The sequence below is a fragment of the Coregonus lavaretus genome (genome assembly GCF_964263955.1).
Source record: "Coregonus lavaretus genome assembly, chromosome: 34".
NCBI classification, from domain to species: domain Eukaryota; kingdom Metazoa; phylum Chordata; class Actinopteri; order Salmoniformes; family Salmonidae; genus Coregonus; species Coregonus lavaretus.
Window position 1 is genome coordinate 33,062,342 of NC_140021.1, and position 15,933 is coordinate 33,078,274.

Here is a 15,933-nt window from a genome sequence, read left to right on the forward strand (position 1 = left end):
TTTTGTTATTGACCAAATACTTATTTTCCACCATAATTTGCAAATAAATTCATTAAAAATCCTAGAATGTGAATTTTCTGGATTTTTTTTCTCATTTTGTCTGTCATAGTTGACGTGTACCTATGATGAAAATTACAGGCCTCTCTCATCTTTTTAAGTGGGAGAACTTGCACAATTGGTGGCTGACTAAATACTTTTTCCCCCCACTGTATGTACATAATTTAGTCAATGTAAATCAATCTGGCAATGCAACAAAGTTTTTGACTGGCGTCAAACAACAGCCTAGCCATCCTACCTGCAGTATTTTGTTGTAGCTGAGCATGACGATGAATCCAGGGATGAAGAAGCAGAGGCCAGTGAAGGCCACGTTCCACAACATCTCCACAATCTCGTCCGGCTACATCAGAGTACAGATAATATCGAGCCCTTACACTTGTTGTTGGTATTCCTCTTCCACAGGGCTCGATTCAATCTGTATCGCTGAAGCGTTATAGATTGCACGATAAAGTCATTTCCGATTCAGCCGACAAATGCAGCGTTTACCGTGAATGCAGTCTGCTAACACGGGAACATTGCCTTTAAATTTAAATCACGCTGTAACACCGAACTTCAGCACTACGGATTAAATGGAGCCCTAGTTTATTTTATTAGAAATACAGGATTTTAATACATACATAAAATAACACAGTGGTGTAGGTAGGCGGTGAGCGGCATCACACTCCAGTACAGTAGGTGCCGGTGTAGGCAGTAGGCACCTTTCAGTTGGTTGCCATCTGCAAAAACAAATTTAAAGAAGAAGAAGTCATTCTTCTAGACATTTCCTGTTTCACAAACACGGATCCGTTGTAGTGACAGCAAAATAACTACATTTTCCCCACCTATCCCTTTTCTCCCCAAAATGTCTAAACTACAACAGATCAATGTGTTTCTCAACGAAAAATTAAAAGCAGTTCCTTTGGAGATATCCGTGGTAGTTAAAAAAACGATCGCAGAGTACCAGGAAGAAATCTACCGTTTGAAACAGGCTAATGCACGTCTACGAAGACTGCTGGATTTGGTTTTCAAACCAGAGATTAAGTTGCATAGATTTGCAGGTATGTGACGTCTCTATTTGACATAAATTTGACATTGTAGCCTAATACTACCTTTAAAAAAGTATTCGGCAATCATCATTTATTCGATAAACACCACTTCCATCATCATTTGTCGCAATAAAGAAAGTTCGACAAAAGAAATATCCACCCCTGTCCAACGGAACCATTTTTTTGTCGATCTTTAGAAAATGTCATATATGTTGCCATTATACTTGTCGCGATGTATTTTTTTGTTGCGACATTTTTTTTTGTCGAATTACCATGGAAACCAGCCTATTTTTTATTTTTATTTTATTTTACCTTTATTTAACCAGGTAAACCAGTTGAGAACAAGTTCTCATTTACAACTGCGACCTGGCCAAGATAAAGCAAAGCAGTGTGATAAAAACAACAACACAGAGTTACATATGGGGTAAAACAAAACATAAAGTAAAAAATACAATAGAAAATCTATATACAGTGTGTGCAAATGTAGCAAGTTATGGAGGTAAGGCAATAAATAGGCCATAGTGCAAAATAATTACAATTAGTAATAACACTGGAATGATAGATGTGCAAGAGATGATGTGCAAATAGAGATTCTGGGGTGCAAATGAGCAAAATAAATAACAATATAGGGATGAGGTAGTTGGGTGGGCTAATTTCAGATGGGCTGTGTACAGGTGCAGTGATCGGTAAGGTGCTCTGACAACTGATGCTTAAAGTTAGTGAGGGAGATAAGAGTCTCCAGCTTCAGAGATTTTTGCAGTTTGTTCCAGTCATTGGCAGCAGAAAACTGGAAGGAATGGCGGCCAAAGGAGGTATTTGCTTTGGGGATGACCAGTGAGATATACCTGCTGGAATGCAGACTACAGGTTGGTGTTGCTATGGTGACCAATGAGCTAAGATAAGATGGGGATTTGCCTAGCAGTGCTTTATAGATGGCCTGGAGCCAGTGGGTTTGGCGACGAATATGTAGTGAGGACCAGCCAACAAGAGCGTACAGGTCACAGCGGTGGGTAGTATATGGGGCTTTGGTGACAAAACGGATGGCACTGTGATAGACTACATCCAATTTGCTGAGTAGAGTGTTACATGAACCCAATGCGATTATTGTGAATAGTCAGTTTAATATAATAGTTCGATTTAAACGTTTAGGGCTACATGCTTTGCAAGAAGGATGGTAACACTTTATTTTAAGGGTCCATAATAAACCATGTATAAGGCATTTATATGGTATTTACAAACCGTTTGCGCACCACTTACTAATTATTACTCCCACATTTGTAAATGTTAGCAAGGTACTGCAGGAATGTCTACCAATGGCATGCCCATCTTTTTGTCAGAAATGATACTGTTCACTCAAAACATTTATGAATTATTCATGAAGTATAAATAGCACTCACTTTAGATTAGGGACTGCAAAAATATTTTACTAATGATTAGTAAATGGTTTATTCATGTGGGAGTAATGATTAATAAATGGTGAACACATTTATAAATGGCATATAAATGGTTTATTACTGACCCTTATAATAAAGTATTACCAGAACAATTTCCCTAATAATCTTGTTTACATGGACACATCTGAAAACAGGGTACCTGATGGGACTTTGATAAATGCAGAAAATTGCCAATCAAAATAAACGTTCTAACAGGTTATTTTTGGGAAGCCTATTTGATCGAGTTTGGACATATAAAGTTTGTATGTGAAAACTATTTCTAAGATGCATACTTTAGTAAGTTTTTCTGAATTCACTTCACTTGCAGCTGGTGCTGGCACATACTCAGATCAAATATACCACTGGAACTCCGATTCAGCTGGTTACTGTACATGTCCCAATAATTCGAAAATTGCTCAGAAAACCAGGTGTTTTAATTGGCTTATGCATACTTCGATTATGACTTTATGCCGATTAAGATAAGCAGAGTAAGGTGTTTACATGAGGGCAATTCCACGGTTACGGAATTGCGCTGAGACTCAGTTTTGTCACTTAAAATGTATGCCAAACAAAAACCATTGATTTCAAAGTTTAAGTGAAGTGGATTAACACCCGGTAACAGAATTGCGGTAACATAATTTCATCATGGATCCCTGATCTATACTACACAGAAATGCATAATTATGGATACGAATGTAATTCTCTTCATGGTGATGTATGTTAAATAGGTGTACAAATATAGAAATATGCAATATCCTACTTTGCATATTTGGGTATTATTCTACACACTGGCTATTATTTTAATGAGCTCCGCCACCAAACAAGACCAGATTTGGTTGGTCCAGACCGGACCAAATCTGAACCGATCATAGACATCTATGTTTCACAAGTTTGGACATCAAAGTACAGGTCAGTAGAGTTCAGTACAGAACAGTAGAGTTCAGTACAGTAGAGTCAAGTAGAGTATAGTTCAGTACAGTGTACTCAACTCTAGTGTGCTCTACTGTGTACTGTACTGAACTCTACTCTACTTCTCTTTACTTTACTGTGCTCTACTGTACTGTAATGTCCAAACTTGTGAAACATAGACGTCAATGATTGATTCAGATTTGGTCTGGTCCGGACATCTATATTTGGGCCAAATGAAGGCCGGTCCAGATGTCTGTTGACGTTGAAATCAGGGCTGGTCCAGATCGGACCAAAAAAAAGATGTCTGTGGACGCTGAAACCAGGGCAGACTGACCTAATTTAGACTACTTTTCGACGTCCGGTGTCGACGGTGCTCAGTGGGTGAGGGTGCTTGTTACAGTAAATGGAAAGAGAGGGGGCTCATGGGTAGGTGTCAGTAAGAGCCGGTAGAGGTGATATTAATTGGAGAGAGAGAGAGGAGAGAGGGGGAGGGGTTGTCCTGACTTTTCACATTCTTGCTTTGACCACCAGATGACAGAAAGAGAAAGAAAACAGTTATGAGCTGAACATAACAGTATGCCAGTGGAAGGGAGAACAGTAGCAGGTGACCCAACTATGATTGAAAAAAAGATAGACTCTTAGCTTTCATCTGACAGCCAATTTGACATGATCCTATGAACTTCACATGTTGGTGCTCATGGGTCCTTTTACAGAGAAATGTCCATGACTAATAATCAGTTTAATATTGAATTATTAGTTTGCATGTGAACATATTCAATGAGCTTGCTGCACCTTTCTACTGGCACTTTTCATCAGCAAACTGTTCTAAATCGTTCATGTTTGAGGGGTGCCCTCTCCACAAACTGCTGTTTTCAGATTTCGCCATAGTCCCGATTGTGGCAATGCTTTCAGCATCAAATTCAATGTTTTCTAAGCTAACATATGGAATTATTTTAAGATGGTCATACCAAGGATCATTTAGCTATTTGATTTAGAATTTTAAGACCCCCTAAGGTATCACAAAAAAATATTGGATGAAACATTGAATTTGGCATTACTGCTATAAGCCAATAGAAACACATTGAATAACAGATTCACTACATGGAACAACAGATAGTCCCCCAAAAAATCTAAAGGAAGTTTGTTCTGATGTGTCTGTCCTATATCTGAGAGATATATATTTTAGGTACTAAACTATCAATTTTTTAAGCTGGTACAAGCACCTGTGGAACGGTCGTTAAGACACTAACAGCTTACAGACGGTAGGCAATTAAGGTCACAGTTATGAAAACTTAGGACACTAAAGAGGCCTTTCTACTGACTCTGAAAAACACCAAAAGAAAGATGCCCTGGGTCCCTGCTCATCTGCGTGAACGTGCCTTAGGCATGCTGCAAGGAAGCATGAGTACTGATGATGTGGCCAGGGCAATAAATTGCTATGTCCGTACTGTGAGACGCCTAAGACAGCGCTACAGGGAGACAGGACGGACAGCTGATCGTCCTCGCAGGGGCAGACCACGTGTAACAACACTTGCACAGGATCGGTACATCCGAACATCACACCTGCGGGACAGGTACAGGATGGCAACAACAACTGCCCGAGTTACACCAGGAACGCGCAATCCCTCCATCAGTGCTCAGACTGTCCGCAATAGGCTGAGAGAGGCTGGACTGAGGGCTTGTAGGCCTGTTGAAGGCAGGTCCTCACCAGACATCACCGGCAACAACGTCGCCTATGGGCACAAACCCACCGTCACTGGACCAGACAGGACTGGCTCTTCAGGGGTGAAGGTCGGATTCACGTTTATCTTCGAAGGAATGAGCGTTACACCCAGGCCTGTACTCTGGAGCGGGATCGATTTGGAGGTGGAGGGTCCATCATGGTCTGAGGGCGGTGTGTCACAGCATCATCGGACTGAGCTTGTTATCATTGCAGGCAATCTCAACGCTGTGCATTACAGGGAAGACATCCTCCTCCCTCATGTGGTACCCTTCCTGCAGGCTCATCCTGACATGACCCTCCAGCATGACAATGCCACCAGCCATACTGCTCGTTCTGTGCGTGATTTCCTGCAAGACAGGAATGCCAGTGTTCTGCCATGGCCAGCGTAGAGCCTGGATCTCAATCCCATTGAGCACGTCTGGGACCTGTTGGATCGGAGGGTGAGTGCTAGGGCCATTCCCCCCAGAAATGTCTGGGAACTTGCAGATGCCTTGGTGGAAAAGTGGGGTAACATCTCACAGCAAGAACGGGCAAATCTGGTGCAGTCCACGAGGAGGAGATGCACTGCAGTACTTAATGCAGCTGGTGGCCACACCAGATACTGACTGTTACTTTTGACCCCCCCTTTGTTCAGGGACACATTATTCAATTTCTGTTAGTCACATGTCTGTGGAACTTGTTCAGTTTATGTCTCAGTTGTTGAATCTTGTTATGTTCATACAAATATTTACACATGTTAAGTTTGCTGAAAATAAACGCAGTGAGAGGACGTTTCTTTTTTTGCTGAGTTTAGTTGGATCTACACAGCAGATTGAGTGACACAGGACAGCTACTGTCATAATGTCTGTTCATAAAGCTCTAATAATGTGTGATGTGGTAATACTGTTGCTATTTAAGGATTATCAGGTTGAAAACATGTGTTACGTGGTTACTTTTTGGGGATAACATTCATTTTGTATCATTGCAAAGTTGTTTCCTATTTCAGTCACCTCTTAGCATGGGTAAACTCAAAAACACCCTAAAGCTTGACAAATAGTGCATCCGATAATGCAGGCGATGTTCAGTAAAAGAAAATCTGTAATATACAACACAGAAACGATCTGTATAGTATGTTCTTACCAGTGGTGGTCCTTACCTGTGAGTGTTCAGCTCAAGCGACTCAAGTGTGACGTGTAATCCAAACTTGTGGGAGTTGTAGTTCACATGAGACTTTTTCAACTTTTTGAGCTGTGTCTTACTTCTCGAGCTTCAAATAACAGGCATCGGCTATAAGTAAATTAATTCACGAATCCGAATATAATTTTAGATATATCTTAAATTATGTGTTTTTCATGAATTGGATGATCCAATTGTGAATACCCATTGTATAGTTAGTAGTCCTATTTGTCTCTTTTAAGCATTTCAGTTTTCATTAAATGTCTTCCTTTCTCCTTCCCTCCAGACCTCCAGCAGCTCACTCTCACTGAAGAGGAGGTTAACCCTGAGCAACAGCACTATGAGCAGGAATGGAGCGCCAATTTGGGGCCGGTCGAGCCTGATGCCGAAGAGTCTATATGGAACTCTATCAACATCATAACTGTAGAGAACCAAACAGAATTTGATGGTGAGAGCTACAGAGAGTCCGACTCAACCAGTGAATATCAGCCCCCCTCTGAAGTAAATCCAGACAGTGACAACAGTGAAAGTGATCATGGAAAAGAGGATGAAGGGGAGAATAAAATACCACTGTCACGGTTAAAGCCTCTTAAATCAAAGAGAGGAAGAGGACGGCCAAGGAAAGAAGCCAGGGAGTTGCCTGATCTGAAATGTGACTTGTGCGGAAAATGCTTTGCGACAGCAGGTGGTCTGAGAAGGCATCAACAAAATTGGCACAGTGAAGAGAGACCAAAAGGACGGCCAAGGAAAGAAACCAGTGAGTTGCCTGACCTGAAATGTGATGTGTGTGGAAAATGCTTGGCGACAGCACGTAGTCTGAAAAGACATAGACAAAATCGCCATCTTGAAGAGAGACCAAGAGGACGGCCAAGGAAAGAAACCAGTGAGTTGCCTGATCTAAAATGTGACGTTTGCGGAAAATGCTTTGTGACAAGACGTGGTCTACAAATGCATGGGAAAAATAGGCACAGTGAAGATAGACCATACATGTGTGACATATGTGGACAAGGTTTCGTACTGAACTGCTACCTGATCCGGCACATGAAGACTCACACGGAGGAGGGACAACATTGCTGTACTGTATGTGGCAAATGTTTCAATCACAAGAATAACCTGAAAAATCATATGGGTACTCATACAGGGCCGGCTTTTAAGTGCGATTTGTGTGGAAAATGCTTGACAACAAAAGGAAGTCTGAAACTCCATCAGCAAAATCACACTGGGGAGAAATCCTATCCGTGCAAAGAATGTGAAAAATCCTTCAGCATTAAGGCAAGCCTGATATTGCATATGAGGACTCACACAGGGGAGAAACCATTTCGGTGCAAAGAATGTGGCAAATGCTTCAGTGACAAGGGAACCCTTACAAAGCATATGATGACTCACACAGAGGAGAAACCACATCGCTGCAACGAATGTGGCAAATGCTTCAGTCTGAAGGGAAGCCTGACTGCACATATGAAGGTTCATACAGGGGAGGGAGTTCAATGTCATTTGTGTGGAACTCACTTGAAGTTAGCATCAAGTCTGAAGAGACATCTGCGAACTCACTGAATAAATATTCACAATGACTAAGAAAACGTAACAAAACCCATGTGTAAAATGTGTTAGATGGAAGAGACTATTAAGAGGACATTCCCCTCCAGTATGCTCTTGGTAAAAAGTACACTCTGCAATCTTGGAATCTGTTCAATGGTCATATCAATTCATAGAACTTACTCATTGATTCTTGAAAACATTTATTTTGGGGAAACATTAATTTTTCTAGATTTGTATTTATTTAAATGTATTTAGGTATATTTTCCCATTCTAAATAAACTAATATGGCAGCTTAATTACTTTAAATAATTTTGATAATTACGATAACATTGTGCCACCAGTAGGAGTAGTAACACCAATTTATACATTGAGGAATTTCTGAAATTGAGGCCACAGATTCTCAAATCTAAGGTCATTAACCCTTTAAAAATAATACATGTGATATGATTAATAATTTTGCTCACAATGTAATTTACCTTAATTTAAATTGAGTAACACCAAGTGACACTGGATTTAGACACCAAATTATCAATGGAATCATCAAAATTATCACGGCTCAGGCTAAGACCCAGATGCAGACACAGGAGGTGGATAGTACGAGTCTCAGTGTTTATTACAGTACAAGGGGCAGGCAATCGGAAGGTCAAGGCAGGCAAAGAGTCGTAATCCAAATCAGAGTCAGGCAGGTACAGGACGGCAGGCAGGATCAGGGTCAGGACAGGTAGAAAGGTCCGAACTGGGAAGACTAGAAAAAGCAAAAACTAGAGCACAGGAACACGCTGGTAGGATTTGACGGGACAAGCCGAACTGGCAACAGACAAACAGAAAACGCAGGTATAAATACACAAGGTAATGGGAGATACCTGGTGGGGGTTGGAGACAATCACAAGACAGGTGAAACAGATCAGGGTGTGACAGTACCCCCCCCTCTAGGGGCGCCACGTGGAGGGGCAGATCCCGAGTGGAACGCCATACCCTCTGCCCAAGACGGTAGCGGGGAGCAGGGCGGTGGCGGTCCGCCTGTCATCGATACCTGGAGGTGGTCTTGAGAAGAGCGGCCCGGGCTCACTTCCAGGTACAGCGACGGACGAACATCTGGGCAGAAGGTATGCTGACCTCTTCTTCTTGCTCCGGGAAGAGCGGGGGCTGATATCCTAGGGAACACTCAAAAGGCGAGAGACCCGTAGCAGAACAGGGAAGGGTGTTGCGGGCATATTCCACCCACACGAGTTGCTGGCTCCAGGTGGTGGGATTGGTGGAGACGAGGCAACGAAGAGTCGTCTCCAGGTCCTGATTGGCTCGCTCCGAATGGCCGTTAGACTGGGGATGAAAACCAGAGGACAGGCTGGCGGACGACCCAATGAGGGTGCAGAACGCCTTCCAGAACCGGGATGAGAACTGAGGAACACTGTCTCCTTAGTTGAGGGCAATTTAGGAAGGGGAATAAAATGGGCGGCTATGGAAAACCTATCCACCACCGTAAGGATGGTGGTGTTGCCCTCTGACGGATGGAGACCCGTGACGAAGTCCAAGGATTTATGGGACCAGGGGCGGTGAGAAACAGGGAGTGGTTGAAGGAGGCCAGCCGGAGCTTGCTGCGGAGTCTTGTTCTGCGCACACACAGTGCAGGCGGCAACGAACGCAGAGACGTCAGGAACCATAGTGGGCCACCAAAAACGTTGTCGGACGAAAGTCATGGTCCGACGGGAGCCAGGATTACAGGTGAGTCTTGAGGAATATGCCAATTCCAAGACCGGAGCACGGGAAGAGATTTCCCATGTCATAGTTCCTCTCAGCGGGGATAAGACGATGGGAAAGGAAGGCGCAGGGATGCAGCTTCTGGTCCTGGGCAGAATGCTGGGAAAGGACAGCCCCCACTCCGACGTCCGAGGCGTTGACCTCCACCACAAACTGACGGGACGGGTCCAGATGGATTAAGGTGGGAGCTTAAGTGAATTGCTGCTTGAGGTCTGAGAAAGCCCGGTCAGCTGCTGGAGACCATATGAACGGAACCTTGGGAGAGGTGAGTGCAGAGAGGAGGGAAGCCAGGGTGCTGTAACCCCGGATGAAACGACGGTAGAAATTAGCAAACCCCAGGAAACGTTGCAGCTGCACTCTGGATGTGGGTTGAGGCCAATCCACCAATGCTCTCACCTTGTCAGGGTCCATCTGAATATTCCCTGCAGTGATGACGTGTCCTAGGAAGGAGATGGTGGAGCAATGGAACTTACATTTCTCCGCCTTCACGAAAAGCTGCTTCCCCAGGAGACGCTGGAGAACCTGTCGGACATGGAGAACGTGCTCAAGCTGACCGGTAATAAATGAGGATGTCGTCGTAGTAGACAAACACAAATTGGTTCAACATGTCAAGGAGCACATCATTGACCAGGGCCTAGAACACTGCGGTAGCGTTGGTCAGTCCGAACGGCATCACCAGGTACTCGTAGTGCCCGCTAGCCGTGTTGAAGGCTGGCTTCCACTCGTCTCCTTCCCGTATCCGATGGTAGGCATTCCGAAGGTCCAACTTGGTGAAGATGACCGCCCCCTGGAGAGGCTCGAAAGCCGAGGAGATGAGTGGTAGCGGGTAACGTTTTTTAACCGTAATGTCATTAGGACCCCGGTAGTCGATAAACGGACGCAGAGGGTTGTGCCTCTGGAGCATGAAAACCCCAAAACCATGGGTGTACATGAGGAGACTCCAGGAGCAGAAACTGCATAGCCTCACTTTGGTTGCCTGACACTCGCAGGTTGATAGGAACCGTATTGTGAGTGACTCTGCCCATAGAGCGCCCATCCAGCACTCTGACGTCCATCGGAATGGAAAGGGGTTGAGTGGAGATACCCAGCTCCAAAACCAGGGTAGTGTCCATAAAGCTCTCGTCGGCCCCAGAGTCAATGAGCACCCGGATGGATTTGGACTGATCTCCCCACAACAGGGCAGCATAGAGGTGGTTAAGAGTAGAGAGATATTGGAAACTCCCCTTACGGCTCACCAGTGTACTCGTACCTACTGATGAGCCTGGTCTTTTAATGGGCAGGTAGATAAGAAATGTCCCGTAGCTCCACAATACAGACAGCTCTTAGTGTTCAGTCTGCGTAAGCGCTCAGCATTAGACAATCTAGCCCTGCCCAGTTGCATGGGCTCCGGAGGAGGCGAGTCGGCAGCCCTCTGTGATCTCAGAGGGAACTCGGATGACACCAGACTCTCTCGGAAATGTAGATTTCTGGGATTTCCGGGATTACCCGGAGGCGAGGTGGAATTCGAGGGCGACAGGGAACAGACCCCCTCTCCCTCCTACGTTCCCATAGCCGGCCATCGATCTGGATGGTCAAGGCTATGAGGGAGTCGAGGTCCATGGGCAACTCCCGGTCTGCGAGCTCGTCTTTAATCACCATTACCGAAGGTAATGGGAGACACCTGGTGGGTGTTGGAGACAATCACAAGACCGGTGAAACAGATCAGGGTGTGACAAAAATATATTACGTATACACAATAAAAGGATGTGATTGTCTAATAATTTTGTTTAATATAGACCCGTCCCCCGATAACAATGGAGGGAATGCTCAAGGTCCTTGTATATCCTCGTAATGAATGATTTTCAAGGTGATAACACCAATTACAAAAAACGAAGAAACAAATACAGTGCCTTGCAAAAGTATTCATACGCCTTGGCGTTTTTCCTATTTTGTTGCATTACAACCTGTAATTTAAATGGATTTCATGTAATGGACATACACAAAATAGTCCAAATTGGTGAAGTGAAATTCAAAAAAATTAATAACGGAAAAGTGGTGCGTGCATATGTATTCACCCCCTTTGCTATGACGCCCCTAAATAAGATCTGGTGCAACCAATTACCTTAAGAAGTCACATAATTAGTTAAATAAAGTCCACCTGTGTGCAATCTTAAGTGTCACATGATCTCAGTATATATACACCAGTTCTGAAAGGCCCCAGAGTCTGTAACACCACTAAGCAAGGGGCACCACCAAGCAAGCGGCACCATGAAGACCAAGGAGCTCTCCAAATAGGTTAGGGACAAAGTTGTGGAGAAGTACATATCAGGGTTGGGTTATAAAAAAATATCTGAAACTTTGAACATCCCACTGAGCACCATTAAATCCATTATTAAAAAATGGAAAGAATATGGCACCACAACAAACCTGCCAAGAGAGGGCCGCCCACCAAAACTCACGGACCAGGCAAGTAGGGCAATAATCAGAGAGGCAACAAAGAGACCAAAGATAACCCTGAAGGAGCTGCAAAGCTCCACAGAGGAGATTGGAGTATCTGTCCATAGGACCACTTTAAGCCATACACTCCATAGAGCTGGGCTTTACGGAAGAGTGGCCAGAAAAAAAACATTGCTTAAAGAAAAAAATAAGCAAACACGTTTGGTGTTTGCCAAAAGCCATGTGGGAGACTCCCCAAACATATGGAAGAAGGTACTCTGGTAAGATGAGACTAAAATGGAGCTTTTTGGCCATCAAGGAAAACGCTATGTCTGGCGCAAACCCAACACCTCTCATCACCCCGAGAACACCATCCATCGGCAGGGACTGGGAAACTGGTCAGATTTGAAGGAATGATGGATGCCGCTAAATACAGGGAAATTCTTGAGGGAAACCTGTTTCAGTCTTCCAGAGATTTGAGACTGGGACGGAGGTTCACCTTCCAGCAGGACAATGACCCTAAGCATACTGCTAAAGCAACACTCAAGTGGTTTAAGGGGAAACATTTAAATGTCTTGGAATGGCCTAGTCAAAGCCCAGACCTCAATCCAATTGAGAATCTGTGGTATGACTTAAAAATTGCTGTACACCAGCGGAACCCATCCAACTTGAAGAATGGGCAAAAATCCCAGTCGCTAGATGTGCCAAGCTTTTAGAGATACCCCAAGAGACTTGCAGCTGTAATTGCTGCAAAAGGTGTCTCTACAAAGTATTGACTTTGGGGGGTGAATAGTTCTGCACATTCAAGTTTTCTGTTTTTTTTTGGTCTTATTTCTTGTTTGTTTCACAATAAAAAATATTTTGCATCTTCAAAGTGGTAGGCATGTTGTGTAAATCAAATTATACAACCCCCCCCAAAAAATTTTTTTTTTAGGCATTTCATTTTCCAGGTTGTAAGGCAACAAAATTGGAAAAATGCCAAGGGGGGGGGGGGGTGAATACTTTCGCAAAAAAGAGAAGGTATTTGTCTTTATTGATCTACAGTGCCTTCAGAAAGTATTCACACCCCTTGACTTTTTCCACATTTTGTTGTGTTACAGCCTGAATTTACAATTGATTAAATGTTACTTTTTTTGTCACACAATACCCCATAATGTCAAAGTGGAATTAAAAGCTGAAATGTCCTGAGTCAATAAGTATTCAACCCCTTTGTTATGGCAAGCCTAAATAAGTTCAGGAGTACCCCACACATACAGTTATCTGTAAGGTCCCGCAGTTGAGCATTGAATTTCAAACACAGATTCAACCACAAAGACCAGGGAGGTTTTCCAAAGCCTTGCAAAGGGCACCTATTGGTATATTTAAAAAAAGCAAATATTGAATATCCCTTTGGCATGGTGAAATTAATAATTACACTTTGGATGGTGTATCATCAATACACCCAGTCACTACAAAGAGACAGGCCTCCTTCCTAACTCCGTTGCCGGAGAGGAAGGAAATCACTCAGGGATTACACCATGAGGCCAATGGTGGCTTTAAAATAGTTACAGAGTTGAATGGCTTTAATAGAACACTGAGGATGGATCGACAACGTTGTAGTTACTCCACAATACTAACCTAATTGACAGAGTGAAAAGAAGGAAGCCTGTACAAAACAAAAATATTCCAAAACATGCATGCTGTTTGCAACAAGTAATTAACTTTTTGTCCTGAATACAAGGTTTTACTACTACTCTCCATATTTTCAAGCATAGTGGTGGCTGCATCATGTTATGGGTATGCTTGTAATTGTTAAGGACTGGGGAGTTTTTTTGTATAAAAAAGAAACAGAATGGAGATAAGCACAGGGAAAATTCTAGAGGAAAACCTGGTTCAGTCTGCTTTCCACCAGACACTGGGAGATTAATTCACCTTTCAGCAGGACAATAACCTAAAACAAAAGGCCAAATCTACACTAGAGTTGCTTGCCAAGAAGACAGTGAATGTTGAGTTCCAGTTTTGACAAAACTGCTTGAAAATATATGGCAAGATCTGAAAATGGTTGTCTAGCAATGATCCACAACCAATTTGACAGAGGTTTAAGAATTTTTAAAAGAATAATGGCCAAATGTTGCACAATCTAGGTGTGGAAAGCTCTTAGAGACTTACCCAGAAAAGCTCACAGCTGTAATCGCTGCCAAAGGTGATTCTGAAATGTATTGACTCAGGGGGTTTAATACTTATCTAATCAAGATATATTGGTGTTTTAGAGGTATGCGCAAATGCTCGGGGCGGCTACTTTGGACTACCGCTGCGTTGAGCCTTCCGCTGCCCCATCGGCTGCCAGGGCATCACCCAAGTGGTGGTCGAGGAGTAGCTGTCTAGCTACCGGCTACGACCAGACTTAGTATTGTTTAATGGCTCTGGACAACAGTCATCATTGCTTCGAGACTGGACCCGTCTGACCGAGGCTCCCGAGGCTTTCCCCTGGCTATGACCGTGATGCTCTCTCCTTCCTCACATGGACATTTCCCTTACAAAAAACCCACATGAATTTCATGTGATAAAATTTCAAAATGTGATACCATGAAACTACAAATTTGAGCACATGTACAAACATGATCTCATGCTAAATAAATGTGACAACATGGGTTGCAAAATTTCAACAAAGTGTTTCACATGTGAAAATGCAATTCCACATGTGAGAGTTTGATTTACACATGTGAAAGTGCAAATTAGATTTTCACAGAAATTCCGCATCCCACTGGCACACCACGTAACTTCAATGTGCATAATTGGGTAATATTTGGTTAAGATGTTGATCAATGAGATTACAACCTATATTCACCCACTCAAAAAGACTGCCAAAAGTTAGTTGAATTTTCAATGTGTTTTCACTATGCTTTCAACCATCTAAAAGCACAACCAAATTCCAATGGAAAAACAATGTCTGATTTTTGGTTTATACAACAGATTAGTGTGTTATCACTGTACTTCATCTAATAGCAGAACCAAATGACCTGGATTGCAGTTGAGATTTCATTAAAAGTATGCAAGTGATCAATGCCATTCGAGATTCTGCACAGATTATTACAGCAATTGTGACGATCTCCACAGACATGCGACGACCTATGCATGTTACCTTGAACATGCACCCTTTATATGATTAAATAAGAAGACATTTATAGTTACGGTCACATCAAAATATGGCCGTGGATGTGTTACTCATTTGAAGGTTGAATGTTACATTTGTTTGTAAGACAGCCTTAACTTTAGGCTATTTAATGTATTACAAAAGTAATATTGAATTGTGTTTGGTTGTCAACACGACCAAATATTAACAATTAGTAAAGGAGATGTTTCTACTGCTTGGATAGTTCCATCTGTGCCACTGACTTAGTCTGGCTTTAATTCCAGTTAGTCTACAAATTAATAATTGATATGTTGGATTCACGTCTCCATCTCAACCAAAAATCTAGGTTAAAGAATAGGACTTAATCTAATCCAATTTTAAATGCACTTTCAATTAAGTTTTATTTGTCCTATTCTTTAACTTAGATTTTTGGTTGAGATTGAGACGAATCCAACATACATTACCAGTCAAAAGTTTGGACACACCTACTCATTCAAGAGTTTTTCTATATTTTTACTATTTTGTACATTGTAGAACTATGAAATAACAAATATGGAATCATGTAGTAACTGTGTAGAACAGTGTAGAAAATCGTAAAAATAAAGAAAAACCCTGGAATGAGTAGGTGTGTCCAAACCTTTGACTGGTACTGTATTAATGATTAACTTGAAGATTACATTTGAAATCAACCAAAGTTTGAAACAATAGGCCTATATGTAATGTTTCTTTTTTGTTGAACCCTGGGTTGAATTGAAACAATAGCAATTAAACCTACTCTTTGGAATGATTTCGATAGCAACAGTGAAT

General features: G+C 42.6%; 1 protein-coding gene across 1 annotated transcript; it reads left to right on the forward strand.

Moving 5' to 3' along the window:
• The first annotated feature begins 839 nt into the window (after positions 1 to 839).
• On the forward strand, positions 840 to 13,575 carry LOC311109147 (uncharacterized protein). Its single transcript, XM_084151969.1, has 2 exons — positions 840 to 1,094; positions 6,589 to 13,575. The coding sequence occupies exons 1-2, from the start codon at positions 899 to 901 to the stop codon at positions 7,854 to 7,856; spliced, it is 1,464 nt and encodes a 487-aa protein (XP_084008095.1). The 5' UTR covers positions 840 to 898; the 3' UTR covers positions 7,857 to 13,575.
• Positions 13,576 to 15,933: the final 2,358 nt, after the last annotated feature.